Genomic DNA, 20,453 nt, shown 5'->3' on the forward strand with positions numbered 1-20,453 from the left:
AAATGCCCCATAGAAGTACATAATAGAAATGGTGAGACTACACTGCACATGTACACTTCACTGAGAATCTACTTATGGACTTCTGCATGCGTCACAGACTTTTTCCATATGACAGAATTCAAAATGCAGTCAGTGTGATCTTAGAAGGAAACAGAAAAGGAGGACCACACCTCTTTGAATTCCATAGGACACTGCCAGAGAAATGACAACTAACAAGTAATACGGAGAGACGCTAAAACTAATCAACCCTATTGATTATACATTAGCAAAACTGTATCAAAAAAAAATCCCTATTTCAAAAAGGGGTGGACCTTTTAATAGAAGGTCTCAGGAGGTAGACACAAGTGATTCCAGCCAGAACTGGTCTATGCACTGATTTCCATGACTGCCAGAGCTAAGTAGTGATACACCGTCTCAAGAAAACAAACCGAAAAATACAGAAACTACTTAGGGGCTCTTTCAAAATTCCTCTGAAGAGTTAAACATTCACTCCAGTCCAATACTCGTCTATCAAAACTTACAATGCCCCAATTTTAACTGTAAAAGAATATGATTCTCCTTTACATGAATGCATTTTTATTAATTTACTGAACTGACATATCAAATTCTCAAAAATGTTAGGGAATAAATGTTGATCTAAAATCAGAGCCAAAAAGCATGGACAACAAAGATGGGTGAACAGAAGAGTACATGTTGCTTTTGAAGAAGACTTGGATCAATACCCGACACTCGCTTTGAGGTTCCCAGCCATTCATAACTCCAGATCAAGAGAATCTAAGGCTCTCCTTGACTTCAGTGAACACCAGACAAATAGATGGCCTGTGCTACTTACACGCGTGTGTGTAGGAGTGTGTGTGCGCACACACACGCACACATGCATACACACATGTGCTCCTGCATGTGCATGTGTCCTGTCCCGGTGACAAACAGCACCCTCTGCCACAGTTCCAAAGTGAAGATGTGAGTTAAGTCCAGCACAAGAGGAACCGCTTGACAGGTACAAAACCTACTCCATCAGCCAAAGTATAAAATGAAAACATAATCTAGAAAATCCACTTATTGAGGAGAAGCAGCTGCTTCTGTTTTATACTGCACTTTTCAGGGATGGGGTCTGTAATGGTGGAGACGGTGTGGGTGCACGAGAAGGAAGCATGGGGCACAGTTTGAACCAACAGAAGACTTAAAAGACGACGAAGTGTGGTAAAGGAAAAAGCACTGAAAGCCTTCCCCACAGACTAATTTCCTCCAGAAAGGATCCTCCTCCTAAAGGTTCCGTAAGCACTCCAGTGAAAGCCACAGCCATGAGGGAAATGCTCACATACACCATCCTACCTGGACGAGTTTTCATTCAACCCACCACATTTCAACACAGGCCACGACATGCTCCTGGGCAGAGCCCATCCCAGACATATTTTACATTAAAGATATGTATCTAACCTCCTTGATTTTACTAACATTGTTAAGGCACAGCTATTCTGACAAACTAAGTTATATAAAAAACTGTTGTGTTTTATAATGGTGTACTATATCAGGATCAAGAAAGTTCCCAGTCTATGTTTAATAGTCTTATCTTACGGTGGGAATGGTAGCACATGCCTTTGATCCCAGCACTTGGGAGGTAGAAGCAGGCAGATCTCTGTAAGTTGGAGACCGGCATGATCTACAAAGAGAGTTCCATGATGGCTTGGGCTACATGAAGAAACCTTGTCTCAAAAAAGACACGTCTTATCTTAATATTCAAAGAGCTTCAATTCAGAAATTGTCATTTTTATTAGAAACTGTTAAGGATACTAAAAAAATGAATTAATATTCACCTTATAAATAATCAAATTCTTTAAGATGTTCAGAACTATATTTGTAGTCATGATAAATCCTAATGGAATTCCCAAATGAGCCTTATCTAACCTCCTGTTTAATGTCTTCAAGATACAGTCTAAAGAAAAAGAAAGCAAGCAAACTAAAGCCAGACAGGGCTTGTTTAACTCAGATGTGCTTGGGAGATACTAGCCCTCAAACCTGTCCTAGATCCACTGAGCATGACAGTTAAGATGTTTCCATTTAGTACGACAGAGACTCTCAGATCCAGGTAATGAACTCCAAAGTCTCCAAGAAGAGAGGGGAACAGCAGCCGTAGGCTTAGATTTCTCAAAACCTACTTTCATAATGATTTTTTTTTATCTTTATTAACTTGAGTATTTCTTATTTACATTTCGATTGTTATTCCCTTTCCCGGTTTCCAGGCCAACATCCCCCTAGCCCCTCCCCATCTTCCCCCCATTACTGCCCTCCCCACAACAATCAAGTTCACTGGTCTCTAGACACCAACATGAAACAACTGAATCTCAAAAAAAAAAAAAAAAAAAGCCCAGAGCAGCTCTCTGCCCCAGCTCTCTGTTCCCAGATCCAACTGGGAGAAAGCTGGCCTCCAGGAGTGCTGAAACACCTGCAAGCACAGGTAGGATTACCACTTCTGCTCAGAGAGACCTGCCCGGAGTCCTCCTGACACAGGAACTGAGGAGCAGTCTGGGTCAGGATCCCTCGGGTTTCCATCTGCGGCCAGAGCTGACACTCAGTCAAGGAAAATGCATAAAGCAAAAAGCCCCTAACCCAGAACATCCAGGAAATCCAGGACTCAATGAGAAGATCAAACCTAAGGGTAATAGGTCCAGGACTCAATGAGAAGATCAAACCTAAGGGTAATGGGTATGGAAGAGAGTGAGGACTCCCAACTTAAAGGGCCAGTTACGTCTTCAACAAAATTATAGGAGAAAACTTCCCTAACCTAAGGAAAGAGATGCCCATAAACATACAAGAAGCCCACAGAACTCCAAATAGATTGGACCAGAAGAGAAATTCCTCCAGTCACATAATAGTCAAAACACCAAATGCACTAAACAAAGAAAGAGTATTAAAAGCAGTAAGGGACAAAGGTAAAGTAACATATAAAGGCAGACCTATAAGAATTATACCAGACTTCTCAGCAGAGAATAGGAAAGCCTCTGGGCAGATGTCATACAGACCCTAAGAGAACACAAGTGCCAGCCCAGGCAACTATACCAGCAAAACTCTCAATTACCATAGATGGAGAAAACAAGATATTCCATGACAAAACCAAATTTACACAATATCTTTCCACTAATCCATCCTGACAAAGGATAATAGATGGAAAACTCCAACACAAGAAGGGAAACTATACCCTAGAAAAACCAAGAGAGTAATCTTTCAACTAAGGCATAAGAAGAGAGCCACAAAAATATAACAACAAAAAGAAAATAGGAAACATCAGAACATACTGTCTAATGGAGACCAGCAGGCAAAACTAACTGAAACTTAACCTGAAATCAGCTACTGCCTTCTGTTTCCTCCTGCAGTTTACACAGTAAACTATTCCTTTTATTCTAGTTTCAAGAAAGAAACACACAAATCTCTTTCTTGTTACTGATATGGCCAGCCCACTACATGATTCAAATGAGTATTTTTAGAACGGTGTGGTGCTAGAAACCTTTAATCCAAGAAATGAGGAGGTTGTTTCAGAAAGGCAGCAAGGCCTTGGTGGCTGAAGAAGGCAGCCTGAATCAACATGAGAGAGCTTGTTGTAAAATATTTTTCTGAATTTTTGCCTGAAGGTGAAGCTGTTCCAAATTAATGTGCCTTCCCAAAGAAAATGACACCACACACTTATTGAGCTTAGTAAATAAAAAATCTCGCTATAATGACAAGTCTCCAGCTTTAGCTAACAGATTTTCCAAAAACTTCTGTAACTACACACTGCAGGCTTATACATTCCACATATGCTGTCAACCTGCTTAATGGCGCTCACTGCCTCTAGTAATTCCAATAAGAATGGTGCCCACAGGCTCATAGATTTAAATGCTGGTCATTAGGGAAGTGCTCCTTGACAAGGGCTAGGACCTTTGTTGCCGTGGAGTTTGTGTGCCCTTCTTGGAAGAAGCCTGTCACTGGGCTGGGCTATGGAGTTGCAAATGCTCAGGCCAAACTCACAGGCTCTACCTCTTGCTGATGATCTGGATTAAAACTCTCAACTACTCCTCCAGCATCTCATCTGACAACATCCCAGATACTCCCTACTGTGACATTAGGGGACCAAACCTCTGAAACTATAAGCAAGCCCTAATTAAATGATTTCCTTCAATAAGAGATGCTATGATCATGGTGCCTCTTCACAAAAATAGAACTTTACTGATCTCACTGCTTGCTAAGATTGCTTTCTTATGCAACCCAAGACCACCTGCCCACAACAGCACCAAACACAGCAGGATGGGGAATATAATATCAATCATTAATCAGGAGAATACTCTATACATTTGCCCACAGGCCAGTTTGTCTAGCTTGTTCCAAACTAACCAAACCTGACCAGCATACCTACAGAGTCATCTCCTATAAGACCCAAAGATAGTTTCCTAAGCAAACCTACATTCTTTTAATTCTCAGTTTTCATCTTGTGCACATGCATGCACATGTGTAAATTTTTGAAAATCTGTCAAGTTTAAGACTGGCTCAGCAGTTAAAGCCACTTACTGCTCTTGCAGAAGACCTGGGTTTGGTTCAGAACGCATTTGTGCTGGCACAAAATTATCCTTAGATTCTGTTGCAGAACATAGAAATATGTATTAATACAGAGAAATACATAAAAGTATGACAAACATGTAGTCAAAACTATAACTTTCTAATTAAAAGAATCAAGGAAATTAGTCAACGGACAAAGATTCAATAATTTTGAACAAGGAGCCTCAATATTATTTCAGTGCAAATTTTAGATATATATTCAAGGAAAGTCCAATTTAAAAAAATCTAACGACTTCTTGGCAGTTCTGGTGCACAACCTTAATCTCAGCACTCAGGAGGCAGAAGCAGGTGTAGGTCCCTGAGTTCAAGGCCAGCCTGCAATACAAATAAAGTATCAGGACAGCCAGGGATATAGAAAAACTCTGTCTCGAAAACCAAAACGTCTAACGATTTCTGCGAAGAACAACAGAAAGCTGATGTCAGGAATGACAACATGAACAACACAAGACTGAACAGACAGCACACAGTGACACCATCTGACTTCAAAACTCCCCTACACCTGCAATAAAGACTGTGCTACTGAGAAAGAATAAAGAGATCAGCAGAACATGAGAGAGCACTCAGAACAAAATCATAATTAATATTGGGTCAATGACAAGAGACCACAGTGAGGCTGGCCTTCCTGACACACGTGACTGTACCTCCGCGGCATCTACATGCAACCCTGTTAATAATGCAGACTTTACACCTGCGCAGAGTTAACTGCAGACGGATCCTACACGTCAATGTCAAGGGCCAGGGGAAGAACTTCTAGAAGACACCAGACAAACTAGAGCTCCGCCAGTCAGCACTGTCTCCCCTGACAATAAAGGCCGCGCGTGCCCGAGCTCTGCAGCAAGCCCAGAACGGTTTCCAAGCACAGCTCCCGCTTCCCACGCTGTGCGCCCAGGAGAACTAAGTCAATGAGAGGTTTGAAGCGGGACCAAACCTCCTGAACAAACGGAGTAACACAGGGCACTGCGTGTCGCCGCCGGTTCCCGCACCCCGGGTCAACCCCACACGGGCTCCCGCGGATCCTCCACACATGGGGACGGCGGCCCCGCTCACCATAGCGCGGATTCTGACCTCACCCCGCTCTTCTCACAGCTGTGGGAAGCAGGGTCCCAGCCCAGAGCACGGACCGAGGAGAGACTTCCTCAGTCAACCAGCGGCAAGGCAGACCGGAAGTTCCCGCCTCTATTCCGACTGATGTTCCGCCTCGAGGCCCTGATTAGCGAGTGACGCTTGAGTGACAGGAGCAGCTCCCTTAGAGACAGAGTGCTGTGAAGGAACACAGCACAGCCCTACATTCCACCCCAGGCACAGAGTGGAGACTGGCATTGCATAACTTTCACCTGGACTGCAAAGTCAACCCTGCACTTAGTAGTGAAAGCTAGAAGTTTTAAGGTTGCTCCCCGCCCAGACAAAAGTTTAGAGCAGAAGAAAGAAAATGGTCGGGCCCTGGAACTGCATTTTCCAGGAACTAGCTGACCACAGAATGAGTAATTACACCAGGAGTTAGGCAACTCTCTCCCAGGAACTAACTGACCATAAAGTTAGATTAAAATCTTAAAGAACAATCTTGAGAAACAGGAAGCTTCTCCTTGTGATTTTTCACTGGTATTCTCCACATTTTCCAATGATGCCATGCCTACCCCCTTGAGTTGGGGCTTATTCGTTTAAATACCCCTTCTCCCAGCTACTGGAGGTAGAACTCCTGTGCCCCTGTGTGGGATACGAGTCTCGACCCCAGTTCACTGGTTCCTCTCGATAAACCTCTTGTAATTACAGCATTGACGGTCTCTCCTGAGTTTCTGAGGGGTCTCTTCATCCCAAGACTTAACTGAGGGTCTCCCCTCTCTGGGGGGTCTTTCAGTAGCAACTTCTCCTTCATATAGACAAAGGGTCTCCAGTATATGCAAATCATTAAACAATGTGTAGGGATTAATCCTCCTGCCTCACAACTGAAAGAAAGCCCATTCCATTCAACTCAAATTTAAACCACCAAAAGGATATTCACCAGGCACCAGCAATTTCAATAAGGCACACCATACACTGCAAACACCTCTCTCAGCTGCACATCGTTGACCAAACAGCAACACTTCCCCAGCCTTCTGTGGTGACACTGATAATGTGACCCGTTTGTGAAGTAAAGACAGGGCATCAGTCAGATCAGCTTGGTCTATGGCAACGAATCTGGTCCAAGAAGGTATCAGTATGAGATGATGATGGCTCATGCCAGACAAGTTCATTAAGACGTGCAGGTCTGGGTGGTGCCTCTGGGATCGCTGGCAGATGAGATTGTGCAGCAGCTTCCTTGCTACTTGCACTGCGAGCATTACAAGTTAGAGCTGAGTACACGGATCCGCCATCATGTCAGGTTACAGGTGGTATGCAGGAGAAACCAAGGTATATGTTGGAAACCTGGGAACTGGCGCTAGTAAAGGAGAGTTAGAAAGGGCACTCAGTTACTATGGGCCCTTAAGAACTGTATGAATTTCCAGAAATCCTCCAGGATTTGCCTTTGTGGAATTTGAAGACCCTAGAGATGCAGAGGATGCAGTTCGAGGGTTGAATGGGAAAGTGATTTGTGGTTCACTAGTGAGGGTTGAATTACCAACAGGCATGCCTTGGAGATCTCGTTTTGATAGGCCACCTGCCCATCGTCATGATAGGATCTATGAGTGTGGTGAAAAGGGACATTATGCTTACGACTGTCATTGCTATAGCCCACAGAGAAGAAGCAGGACACAATCTAGATCACATTCCCAATCCAGGGAAGGCGATACTCTTCCTCACACAGCAGGAGCCGAGGAAGGAGGTCAAGATCAGCATCTCCTAGACAATCAAGGTCCGTGTCTCTTCATAGATCAAGAGTAGCTTCACTCAGATGATCTAGGTCTGGTTCTATAACAGGTAGAGGTATTTCCAATCCCGTTCAAGGTCGAGATCAGAATCCAGGTCTATTTCGTGACCAAGAAGCAGCCGATCAAAATCCAGATCTCCATCTCCTAAAAGAAGTCATTCCCCATCAGGAAGTCCACACACAAGTACAAGTCCAGAAAGAATGGACTGACGTTCTCAAGTTCACCCGTTAGGGAAATGTTATTTTGTTTACATTATTATAAGGGATTTGTTGGGTCTGTAAAGTGTAACCTAGGAAGGTTCATCAACCATCAAATCAAAATGGATCTGGATTATTCCTCTGTAAAATTCACAGCAGTAAATAATGTTTTTGATGAATGTATTAATATCTTTTGGTCTAGAAATATAGGTTTTTATTCAACACATTTAAATAAAATGTTTCTAACAAGAAAGAAAAAAGAAGTGCAGGTCTGACACACTGTTTGCAGAGGAGAATCAGACAAAATCCGCAGAAACCAATTCAACAATGCTGACAGGAATACAGCATGCCTCAGACTGAACGCAGGTGGCCTTGGGACTGATAACCAAAGGCCAAAGAGCTAGGTTCCCTTGACTCCTTCAAGACTTCCTCAAGCACCAAAACAGACTTTGCCAAGTTAGCCCTTGGGCAAGCACCTCTGAGAAAGTCTTGGATTGGCTCCCAGAAATAAATTGCAGGAGATAGGTGGTAAATCATTCTTTTTTTTTTTTTAACGTGAGTATTTCTTATTTACATTTCGAATGTTATTCCCTTTCCCGGATTCCGGGCATACATCCCCCTAGCCCCTCCCCCTCCCCCTCTATATGGGTATTCCCCACCCCATCCTCCCCCCAATACCGCCCTCCCCCGAACAATTACGTTCACTCACGAATCAGTCTTGGCAGGACCAAGGGCTTCCCTTTCCACTGTTATTCTTACTGGGCCATTCATTGCTACCTATGAGGTTGGCGCCCAGGGTCAGTCCATGTATAGTCTTTGGGTAGTGGCTTAGTCCCTGAAAGCTCTGGTTGGTTGGCATTGTTGTTCATATGGGGTCTCAAACCCCTTCAACCTCTTTCAGTCCCTTCTCTGATTCCTTCAACAGGAGTCCCGTTCTCAGTTCAGTGGTTTGCTGCTGGCATTCGCCTCTGTATTTGCTGTATTCTGGCTGTGTCTCTCAGGAGAGATCTACATCCAGTTCCTGTTGGCCTGCACTTCTTTGCTTCATCCATCTTGTCTAAGGGGTGGCTGTATATGTATGGGCCACATGTGGGGCAGGCTCTGAATGGGTGTTCCTTCTGTGTCTGTTTTAATCTTTGCCTCTCTCTTCCCTGCCAAGGGTATTCTTGTTCCCCTTTTAAAGAAGGAGTGAAGCATTCACATTTTTATCATCTGTCTTGAGTTTCATTTGTTCTAGGCATCTAGGGTAATTCAAGCATTTGGGCTAATAGCCACTTATCAATGAGTGCATACCATGTGTGTTTTTCTGTGATTGGGTTAGCTCACTCAGGATGATATTTTCCAGTTCCATCCATTTGACTATGAATTTCATAAAGTCACTGTTTTTGATAGCTGAGTAATATTCCATTGTGTAGATGTACCACATTTTCTGTATCCATTCCTCTGTTGAAGGGCATCTGGGTTCTTTCCAGCTTCTGGCTATTATAAATAAGGCTGTTATGAACATAGTGGAGCCTGTGTCTTTGTTATATGTTGGGGCATCTTTTGGGTATATGCCTAAGAGAGGTATAGCTGGGTCCTCAGGTAGTTCCATGTCCAATTTTCTGAGGAACCTCCAGACTGATTTCCAGAATTGTTGTACCAGTCTGCAATCCCACCAACAATGGAGGAGTGTTCTTCTTTCTCCACATCCTCGCCAGCATCTGCTGTCCCCTGAGTTTTTGATCTTAGCCATTCTCACTGGTGTGAGGTGAAATCTCAGGGTTGTTTTGATTTGCATTTCCCTTATGACTAAAGATGTTGAACATTTCTTTAGGTGTTTCTCAGCCATTCGGCATTCCTCAGCTGTGAATTCTTTGTTTAGCTCTGAACTCCATTTTTTAATAGGGTTATTTGACTCCCTGCGGTCTAACTTCTTGAGTTCTTTTTCTTTGTATATTTTGGATATAAGGCCTCTATCTGTTGTAGGATTGGTAAAGATCTTTTCCCAATCTGTTGGTTGCCGTTTTGTCCTAACCACAGTGTCCTTTGCCTTACAGAAGCTTTGCAGTTTTATGAGATCCCATTTGTCGATTCTTGATCTTAGAGCATAAGCCATTGGTGATTTGTTCAGGAAATTTTCTCCAATGCCCATGTGTTCGACTTGCTTCCCTAGTTTTTCTTCTATTAGTTTGAGTGTGTCTGGTTTGATGTGGAGGTCCTTGATCCACTTGGACTTAAGCTTTGTACAGGGTGATAAGCATGGATCGATCTGCATTCGTCTACATGGTGACCTCCAGTTGAACCAGCAACATTTGCTGAAAATGCTATCTTTTTTCCATTTGATGGTTTTGGCTCCTTTGTCAAAAATCAAGTGACCATAGGTGGGTGGGTTCATTTCTGGGTCTTCACTTCTGTTCCATTGGTCTATCTGTCTGTCTCTGTACCAATACCATGCAGTTTTTATCACTATTGCTGTGTAATACTGCTTGAGTTCAAGGATAGTGATTCCCCCAGAAGTCCTTTTATTGTTGAGGATAGTCTTAGCTATCCTGGGTTTTTTGTTATTCCAGATGAATTTGTAAATTGTTCTGTCTAACACTTTGAAGAATTGGATTGGTATTTTGATGGGGATTGCATTGAATCCGTAGATCGCTTTTGGTAAAATTGCCATTTTTACTATATTAATCCTGCCAATCCATGAGCATGGGAGATCTGTCCATCTTCTGAGGTCTTCTTCAATTTCTTTCTTCAGAGGCTTGATGTTCTTATTGTAGAGATCTTTTACTTGCTTGGTTAAAGTAACTCCAAGGTACGTTATATTATTTGTGACTATTATGGAGGGTGTCGTTTCCCTAATTTCTTTCTCACCTTCTTTCTCTTTTGTGTAGAGGAAGGCTAATAACTATTTGAGTTAATTTTATACCCAGCCACTTTGCTGAAGGTGTTTATCAGCTTTAGTAGTTCTCTGGTGGAACTTTTGGGATCACTTAAATATACTATCATATCATCTGCAAATAGTGATATTTTGACTTCTTCTTTTCCAATCTGTATCCCCTTGATCTCCTTTTGTTGTCTGATTGCTCTGGATAGAACTTCAAGAACTATATTGAATAAGTAGCAAGAGAGTGGGCAGGCTTGTCTAGTCCCTGATTTTAGTGGGATTGCTTCAAGTTTTTCTCCATTTAGTTTAATGTTAGTGACTGGTTTGCTATATATGGCTTTTACTATGTTTAGGAATGGGCCTTGAATTCCTATTCTTTCCAGGACTTTTATCATGAAGGGGTGTTGAATTTTGTCAAATGCTTTCTCAGCATCTAATGAAATGATCATGTGGTTTTGTTCTTTCAGTTTGTTTATATAATGGATCATGTTGATGGTTTTCCTTATATTAAACCATCCCTGCATGCCTGGGATGAAGCCTACTTGATCATGGTGGATGATTGTTTTGATGTGTTCTTGGATTCGGTTTGCCAGAATTTTATTGAGTATTTTTGTGTCGATATTCATAAGGGAAATTGTTCTGAGTTCTCTTTCTTTGTTGGGTCTTTGTGTGGTTTAGGTATAAGAGTAATTGTGGCTTCATAGAAGGAATTCGGTAGTGCTCCATCTGTTTCAATTTTGTGGAATAGTTTGGATAGTATTGGTATGAGGTCTTCTATGAAGGTCTGATAGAATTATGCACTAAACCCGTCTGGACCTGAGCTCTTTTTGGTTGGGAGACCTTTAATGACTGCTTCTATTTTGGTAGGAGTTATGGGGTTGTTTAAATGGTTAATCTGTTCCTGATTTAGCTTCGGTACCTGGTATCTGTTTAGGAAATTGTCCATTTCCTGCAGATTTTCCAGTTTTGTTGAATATAGGTTTTTGTAGTAGGATCTGATGATTTTTTGAATTTCCTCTGTTTCTGTAGTTATGTCTCCCTTTTCATTTCTGATTTTTTTTAACGTGGACACACTCTCTGCGTCCTCGAGTTAGTCTGGCTAAGGGTTTATCTATCTTGTTGATTTTCTCAAAGAACCAACTTTTGGTTCTGTTGATTCTCTCTATGGTCCTTTTTGTTTCTACTTGGCTGATTTCATCTCTGAGTTTGATTATTTCCTGTCTTCTACTACTCCTGGGTGTATTTGCTTCTTTTTGTTCTAGAGCTTTTAGGTGTGCTGTCAATCTGCTGACATATGCTCTCTCCTTTCTTTCTGCAGGCACTCAGAGCTATGAGTTTTCCTCTTAGCACAGCTTTCATTGTGTCCCATAAGTTTGGGTATGTTGTACTTTCATTTTCATTAAATTCTAAGAAGTCTTTAATTTCTTTCTTTATTTCTTCCTTGACCAGGTTATCGTTGAGTAGAGCATTGTTCAATTTCCACGTATATGTGGGCATTCTTCCCTTATTGTTATTGAAGACCAGCTTTAGGCCGTGGTGGTCTGATAGGACGCATGGGATTATTTCTATCTTTCTATATCTGTTGAGGCCTGTTTTTTGACCAATTATATGGTCAATTTTGGAGAACGTACCATGAGGTGCTCAGAAGAATGTATATCATTTTGCTTTAGGATAGAATGTTCTATAAATATCTGTTAAGTCCATTTGGTTCATGACTTCTCTTAGTCTGTCTACGTCTCTGTTTAATTTCTGTTTCCATGACCTGTCCATTGATGAGAGTGGGGTGTTGAAATCTCCTCCTATTATTGTGTGAGGTGCAATGTGTGTTTTGAGCTTTAGTAAGGTTTCTTTTACGTATGTAGGTCCCCTTGTATTTGGGGCATAGGTATTTAGGATTGAGAGTTCATCTTGGTGGATTTTTCCTTTGATGAATATGAAGTGTCCTTCCTTATCTTTTTTGATGACTTTTAGTTGAAAATTGATTTTATTTGATATTAGAATGGCTACTCCAGCTTGCTTCTTCCGACCATTTGCTTGGAAAGATGTTTTCCAGCCTTTTACTCTAAGGTAGTGTTTGTCTTTGTCTCTGAGGTGTGTTTCCTGTAGGCAGCAGAATGCAGGGTCCTCATTGAGTATCCAGTTTGTTAATCTATGTTTTTTATTGGGGAGTTGAGACCATTGATGTTGAGAGATATTAAGGAATAGTGTTTATAGCTTCCTGTTACATTCATATTTGGATGTGAGGCTATATTTGTGTGCTTTTCTTCTCCTTGTTTTGTTGCCAAGATATTTAGTTTCTTGCTTTTTCTAGGGTGTAGCTTGCCTCCTTATGTTGGGCTTTACCATTTATTATTCTTTGTAGCTCTGGATTTGTAGAAAGAGATTGTGTAAATTTGGTTTTGTCATGGAATATCTTGATTTCTCCATCTATGTTAATTGAGAGTTTTGCAGGATACAGTAACCTGGGCTGGCATTTGTGTTCTCTTACGGTTTGTATAACATCTGTCCAGGATCTTCTGGCTTTCATCGTCTCTGGCGAGAAGTCTGGTGTGATTCTGATAGGTCTGCCTTTATATGTTACTTGACCTTTTTCCCTTACTGCTTTTAATATTCTTTCTTTGTTTTGTGCATTTGGTGTTTTGACTATTATGTGACGGGAGGAGTTTCTTTTCTGGTCCAATCTATTTGGAGTTCTGTAGGCTTCATGTATGCTTATGGGCATCTCTTTCTTTAGGTTATGGAATTTTTCTTCTATGATTTTGTTGAAGATATTTACTGGTCCTTTGAGCTGGGTGTCTTCACTATCTTCTATATGTATTATCCTCAGGTTTGGTGTTCTCATTGAGTCCTGGATTTCCTGTATGTTTTGAACCAGTAACTTTTTCCATTTTACATTATCTTTGACAGTTGTGTCGATGATTTCTATGGAATCTTCTGCTCCTGAGATTCTCTCCTCTACCTTTTGTATTCTGTTTGTGATGCTTGTATCTACGGCTCCTTGTATCTTCCTTTGGTTTTCTATATCCAGGGTTGTTTCCATGTGTTCTTTCTTGATTGCTTCTATTTCCATTTTTAATTCCTTCAATTGTTGGATTGTGTTTTCCTGGAATTCTTTCAGGGATTTTTGTGATTCCTCTCTATAGTCTTCTACTTGTTTATTTATGTTTTCCTGGAATTCTTTCAGGGATTTTTGTGATTCTTCTCTATAGGCTTCTACTTGTTTATTTATGTTTTCCTGCATTTCTCTAAGGGAGTTCTTCATGTCTTTCTTGACGTCCTCCAGCATCATGATCAAATATGATTTTAAATCTAGTCTTGCTTTTCTGGTGTGTTTAGATATTCAGTGTTTGCTTTGGTGGGAGAATTGGGCTCCGATGATGCCATGTAGTCTTGGTTTCTGTTGCTTGGGTTCCTGCGCTTGCCTCTTGCCATCAGATTATCTCTAGTGTTACTTTGTTCTGCTAGTTCTGATAGTGGCTAGACTGTCCTATAAGCCTGTGAGCCAGGAGTGTTGTAGACCTGTTTTCCTGTTTTCTTTCAGCCAGTTATGGGAACAGAGTGTTCTGCTTTCGGACATGTAGTTTTTCCTGTCTACAGGTCTTCAGCTGTTCCTGTGGGCCTGAAGAGTTCCTGCATGTTCCTGTGAGTCAGAAATGTGGGCAGAGTGTAGTCTCTTCTGGCTTCCCAGGCTTGTTTGCCTCTCTGAAGGTTTAGCTCTCCCTCCCATGGGATTTGGATGCAGAGAGCTGTTACTCCAGTCCCTTTAGTTTCCAGAGGTGTCTCGGGCGCAGGGGGTCTGCAGCTCCAGTGTACCTATCTACTGTTTCCCAGAGGCCATATACAGTTTCCTCATGGGCCAAGGATGTGGGCAGGGGTTGGCAGTATTGGTGGTCTCTCCCGCTCTGCAGTCTCAGGAGTGCCCACCTGTCCGGGCGCTGAGCTCTCTCTCCCACGGGGTTCGGGAGCAGTGAGCTGCGGGCAGGGCTCAGCGAAGTTTGGAATCCAGCTAAAAACCGGAAGTGTCCTGTCCTAGAGGAATTTTGCCTTTGTGTGTCCTGAGACCACCATTCAGGTCGTTTGGAGCAGAAAGGTTGGTCTTACCTGTGGTCCTGAGGCTCAAGTTTGCTTGTGGGGTGTTACTTATGAGCTCTCCACTAGGGCAGCAACCAGGAGGGCCTGCGCTGCCCTTTCCAGGAGCCCCCGTGCACTGAGGTCCCAGATGGCATTTGGTGTTTTCCTCTGGAGTCAGAAATGTGGGCAGAGTGTAGTCTCTTCTGGCTTCCCAGGCTTGTCTGCCTCTCTGAAGGTTTAGATCTCCTTCCCACGGGATTTGGGTACAGAGAGCTGTTACTCCAGTCCGTTTAGGTTCCAGAGGTGTCTCGGGCGCAGGGGGTCTGCAGCTCCAGTGCACCTATCTACCATTTCCCAGAGGCCGAATACAGTTTCCTCTTGGGCCAGGGATATGGGCAGGGGTTGGCAGTATTGGTGGTCTCTCCCGCTCTGGAGTCTCAGGAGTGCCCACCTGTCCGGGCGCTGAGCTCTCCATGTTAAATCATTCTTAAAGTTGTTTTCTATGTGGTCATATTAAAAGTAAGTTCAGGGTGGCCAAGAAAGGGGCCAGCACTGCCATTTTAGTGTCTGGAAAAGGAAAATTTTACTCTTCATCTCGAGGCTATGTTCCTACCCTAAGCAGAGGCTCCATTGGATTTTATTCTAAAGAAGGTGGTGGCTGTATCATTTCCCCTTTGCCTTGGACCTCACCTCAGTCTTACTCATTTGGATAGTCTAGGAAGACCTCATACCAATACTATCCAAACTATTCCACAAAATTGAAACAGATGGAGCACTACTAAATTCCTTCTATGAAACCACAATTACTCTTATACCTAAACCACACAAAGACCCAACAAAGAAAGAGAACTTCAGACCAATTTCCTTTATGAATATTGATGCAAAGATACTCAATAACATTCTGGCAAACCAAATCCAAGAGCACATCAAAACAATCATCCATCATGATCAACTAGGCTTCATTCCAGGTATGCAGGGATGGTTTAATATATGGAAAACCATGAACATAATCCACTATGTAAAAAAACTCAAACATAAAAACCACATGATCATTTCATTAGATGCTGAGAAAGCATTTGACAAAATTCAACACCCCTTCATGATGAAAGTCCTGGAAAGAATAGGAATTCAAGGCCCATACCTAAACATAGTAAAAGCCATATACAGCAAACCAGTTGCTAACATTAAACTAAATGGAGAGAAACTTGAAGCAATCCCACTAAAATCAGGGACTAGAAAAGGCTGCACACTCTCTCCCTACTTATTCAATATAGTTCAATAGTCCTACCCAGAGAAATCAGACAACAAAAGGAAATCAAAGGGATACAGATTGGAAAGGAAGAAGTCAAAATATCACTATTTGCAGACGATAAGATTGTATACTTACGTGATCCCAAAAGTTCCACCACAGAACTACTAAACCTGATAAACACATTCAGCAAAGTGGCTGGGTATAAAATTAACTCAAATAAATCAGTAGCCTTCCTCTACACAAAAGAATAACAGGCTGAGAAAGAAATTAGGGAAATGACACCCTTCATAATAGTCCCAAATAATATAAAATACCTCGGTGTGACTTTAACCAAGCAAGTGAAAGAACTGTATTATAAGAACCTCAACCTCTGAAGAAATAAATTGAAGAAGATCTCAGAAGATGGAAAGATCTCCCATGCTCATGGATTGGCAGGATTAACATAGTAAAAATGGCCATTTTAACAAAAGCAGGGGTTGGGGATTTAGCTCAGTGGTAGAGCGCTTACCTAGGAAGCGCAAGGCCCTGGGTTCGATCCCCAGCTCTGAAAAAAAGAACCAAAAAAAAAAAAAAAGCAATCTACAGATTCAATGCAATCCCCATCAAAATACCAATCCAATTCTCCAGAAGAGTTAGACAGAACAATTTACAAATTCATCTGGAATAACAAAAACCCAGGATAGCTAAAACTATCCTCAACAATAAAAGGACTTCTGGGGGAATCACTATCCTTGAACTCAAGCAGTATTACAGAGCAATAGTGATAAAAACTGCATTATATTGGTACAGGGATAGGCAGATAGACCAGTGAAATAGAATTGAAGAACCAGAAATGAACCCACACACCTATGGTCACTTGATTTTTGACAAAGGAGCCAAAACCATCAAATGGAAAAAAGATAGCATTTTCAGCAAATGTTGCTGGTTCAACTGGAGATCACCATGTACAAGAATGCAGATCAATTCATGCTTATCACCCTGTACAAAGCTTAAGTCCAAGTGATCAAGGACGTCCACATCAAACCAGATACACTCAAACTAATAGAAGAAAAAGTGGGGAAGAATCTTGAGCACATGGGCCCTGGAAAAAATTTCCTGAACAAAACACCAATGGCTTATGCTCTAAGATCAAGAATCGATAAATGGGATCTCATAAAACTGCAAAGCTTCTGTAAGGCAAAGGACACTGTTGTTAGGACAAAACAGCAACCAACAGATTGGGAAAAAATCTTTACCAATCCTACAACTGATAGAGGGCTTATATCCAAATTATACAAAGAACACACGAAGCTAGACTGCAGGGAGACAAATAACCCTAATAAACATGGGGTTCAGAGCTCAACAAAGAATTCACAGCTGAGGAATGCCGAATGGCTGAGAAACACCTAAAGAAATGTACAATATCTTTAGTCATAAGGGAAATGCAAATCAAAACAACCCTGAGATTTCACCTCACTCCAGTGAGAATGGCTAAGATCAAAAACTCAGGTGACAGCAAATGCTGGTGAGGATGTGGAGAAAGGGAATACTCCTCCATTATTGGTGGGATTGTAGACTGTTACAACAATTCTGGAAATCAATCTGGAGGTTCCTCAGAAAATTGGACATGGAACTACCTGAGGACCCAGCTATACCTCTCTTAGGCATATACCCAAAAGATGCCCCAACATATAACAAAGACACAGGCTCCACTATGTTCATAACAGCCTTGTTTATATTAGTCAGAAGCTGGAAAGAACCCAGATGCCCTTCAACAGAGGAATGGATACAGAAAATGTGGTACATCTACACAATGGAATATTACTCAGCTATCAAAAACAGTGACTTTATGAAATTCATAGTCAAATGGATGGAACTGGAAAATATCATCCTGAGTGAGCTAACCCAATCACAGAAAAACACACATGGTATGCACTCATTGATAAGTGGCTATTAGCCCAAATGGTTGAATTACCCTAGATGCCTAGAACAAATGAAACTCAAGACGGATGATCAAAATGTGAATGCTTCACTCCTTCTTTAAAAGGGGAACAAGAATACCCATGGGAGAGAATAGGGAGGCAAAGATTAAAACAGAGGCAGAAGGAACACCCATTCAGAGCCTACCCCACATGTGGCCCATACAAATACAGCCACCAAACTAGATAAGATGGATGAAGCAAAGAAGTGCAGGCTGACAGGAACCAGATGAAGATCTCTCCTGAGAGACACAGCCAGAATACAGCAAATACATAGGCTAATGCCAGCAGCAAACCACTGAACTGAGAATAGGACCCCTGTTGAAGGAATCAGAGAAAGGACTGGAAGAGCTTGAAGGGGTTTGAGACCCCATATGAACAACAATGCCAACCAACCAGAGCTTCCAGGGACTAAGCCACTACCCAAAGACTATACATGGACTGACCCTGGGCTCCAACCTCATAGGTAGCAATGAATAGCCTAGTAAGGGCACCAGTGGAAGAGGAAGCCCTTGGTCCTGCCAAGACTGAACCTCCAGTGAACATGACTGTTGGGGGGAGGAGGTAATGGGGGTAGAATGGGGAGGGTAACACCCATATAAAGGGAAGGTGGAGGGGTTATTGGGATATTGGCCTAGACACCGGGGAAAGGGAATAACAATTGAAATGTAAATAAGAAGCTTTGCGCAGTGGCAGTATCGTAGCCAATGAGGTTTAACCGAGGTGCGATTATTGCTAATTGAAATGTAAATAAGAAATAACCATATAATAAAATTGGAGGAAGAAAAAGAATAGAATGATTTGCATTCTTATACATACTGACCTCCTGTTGAACCAGCACCATTTGTTGAAAATGCTATCCTCTTTTAATTGGATGATTTTAGTTCCTTTGTCAAAGATCAAGTGACCATAGTGTGTAGGTTCATTTCTGGGTCTTCAATTCTATTCCACTGATCCATCTGCCTGTCTCTGTACCAATACCACACAGCTTTAATCACTATAGGTCTGTAATACTGCTTGAGGTCAGGGATGGTGATTCCCAGAAGAACTATTATTGTTGAGTAGCTATCCTTTTTTTTTTTTTTTTTGCTTTTCCAAATGAATTTGCAAATTGTTCTTTCTATCTCTATGAAATAATGGATTGAATTTCGATGGGGTTTGCATTGAATCTGTAGAATCTTTGTGGTAAAATGTCCATCTTTACTATATTAATCCTGTTAATCCATGAGCATGGAAGATCTTTCCATCTTTTGAGATCTTCAATTTCTTTCTTCAGAGATATGAAGTTATTATTATACAGATCTTCCACTTGCTTGGTTAAAGTTACATCGAGGTATTTTATATTATTTGGGACTATTATGAAGGGTGTTGTTTCCCTAATTTCTTTCTCAGCCTGTTCATCTTTTGTGTAGAAGAAAGCTATTTATTTGTTTGAGTTAATTTTATACCCAGCCACTTTACTGAAGTTGCTTATCAGGCTTAGTAGTTCTCTGGTGGGACTTTTGGGGTCACTTAAGTATACTATCATATCAACTGCAAAGAGTGATATTTTGACTTTTTCCTTTCCGATTTGTACCCCTTTCACCTCCTTTTGTTGTCTGATTGCTCTGGCTAGGACTTTGAGAACTATATTGAATAAGTAGGGTGAGAGTGGGCAGCCTTGTCTAATCCCTGATTTTAGTGGCATTGCTTCAAGTTTCTCTCCATTTAGTTTAATAGTAGCTACTGGTTTGTTGTATATGGCTTTTTACTCTGTTTAGGTATGGGCCGTGAATTCCTGTTCTTTCCAGGACTTTTATAATGAAGCAGTATTGAATTTTTTCAAATACTTTCTCAGCATCTAATGAAATGAACATGTGGCTTTTATCTTTGAGATTGTTTATATAGTGAATTATGTTGATGGTTTTCCATATATTGAACCATCCCTGAAAACCTGGGATGAAGCCTACAGTCATGATGGGTGATCGTTTTGATTTGTTCATGGATTTGGTTTGCAAGAATTTTATTGAGTATTTTTGCGTCGGTATTCATAAGGGAAATTGGTCTGAAATTCTCTTTCTTTGTTGGGTCTTTGTGTGGTTTAGGAATAAGAGTAATTGTGGCTTCCTAGAAGTAATTCAGTAACACTCCATTTGTTTCAATTTTGTGGAATAATTTGGATTGTATTGGTATAAGGTCTACTATGAAGATCTGATAGAATTGTGCACTAAACCCTTCTGGTCCTGGTCTCTTTTTGGTTGGGAGAGTTTTAATGACTGCTTCTATTGCTTTAGGAGTTATGGGGTTGTTTAAATGCTTTACCTGTTCCTGATTTAACTTTGATACCTGGTACTTGTCTAGAAAATTGTCCATTTCCTCCAGATTTTCCAGTTTTGTTGAATATAGGCTTCTGTGGTACGATTGATGATTTTTTTAATTTCCTCTGATTCTTTTGTTATGTCTCCCTTTTTATTTCTGATTTTGTTAATTTGGATACACTCTGAGTGTCTTCTGGTTAGTCTGACTAAGGGTTTATCTATCTTGTTGATTTTCTCAAAGAACCAGCTTTTTGTTCTGTTGATTCTTTGTATTCTCCTTTTTGTTTCTACTTGGTTGATTTCAGCATTGAGTTTGATTATTTCTTGCCTTCTACTCCTCTTGGGTATATTCGCTTCTTTTTATTCTAAAACTTTTAGGTGT

At 41.4% G+C, this 20,453-nt stretch overlaps 1 protein-coding gene and 2 pseudogenes across 8 annotated transcripts in view; 2 read left to right on the top strand and 1 right to left on the bottom strand.

The window, feature by feature from the left end:
- The window catches only part of Zfp709l1 (zinc finger protein 709-like 1), a 30,247-nt gene extending 24,228 nt beyond the window's left edge, over positions 1–6,019 (bottom strand). For 4 of the 8 annotated variants that reach the window (XR_001838721.3, XR_001838720.3, XR_355238.5 and 1 more), the window contains exon 1: positions 5,635–5,772. Coding sequence is in view for 3 of the 8 variants with exons in the window: in XM_006240830.5 (XP_006240892.1) it covers positions 5,635–5,637 (3 nt within the window). In the remaining 5 variants the exon portion in view is untranslated. Of the gene's footprint in view, positions 1–4,539; positions 4,607–5,634 lie in introns of all 8 variants that reach the window. The other 4 variants (XR_010053045.1, XR_010053046.1, XM_008765131.4 and 1 more) reach the window with 4 other exon arrangements.
- Positions 6,020–6,886: 867 nt separating this feature from the next.
- On the top strand, positions 6,887–7,827 carry Srsf7-ps3 (serine and arginine rich splicing factor 7, pseudogene 3; annotated as a pseudogene).
- A 10,625-nt stretch (positions 7,828–18,452) lies between these two features.
- Positions 18,453–18,613, top strand: LOC120094041 (U4 spliceosomal RNA; annotated as a pseudogene).
- Positions 18,614–20,453: the final 1,840 nt, after the last annotated feature.

This window comes from Rattus norvegicus, chromosome 7, assembly GCF_036323735.1.
Source record: "Rattus norvegicus strain BN/NHsdMcwi chromosome 7, GRCr8, whole genome shotgun sequence".
NCBI lineage: Eukaryota > Metazoa > Chordata > Mammalia > Rodentia > Muridae > Rattus > Rattus norvegicus.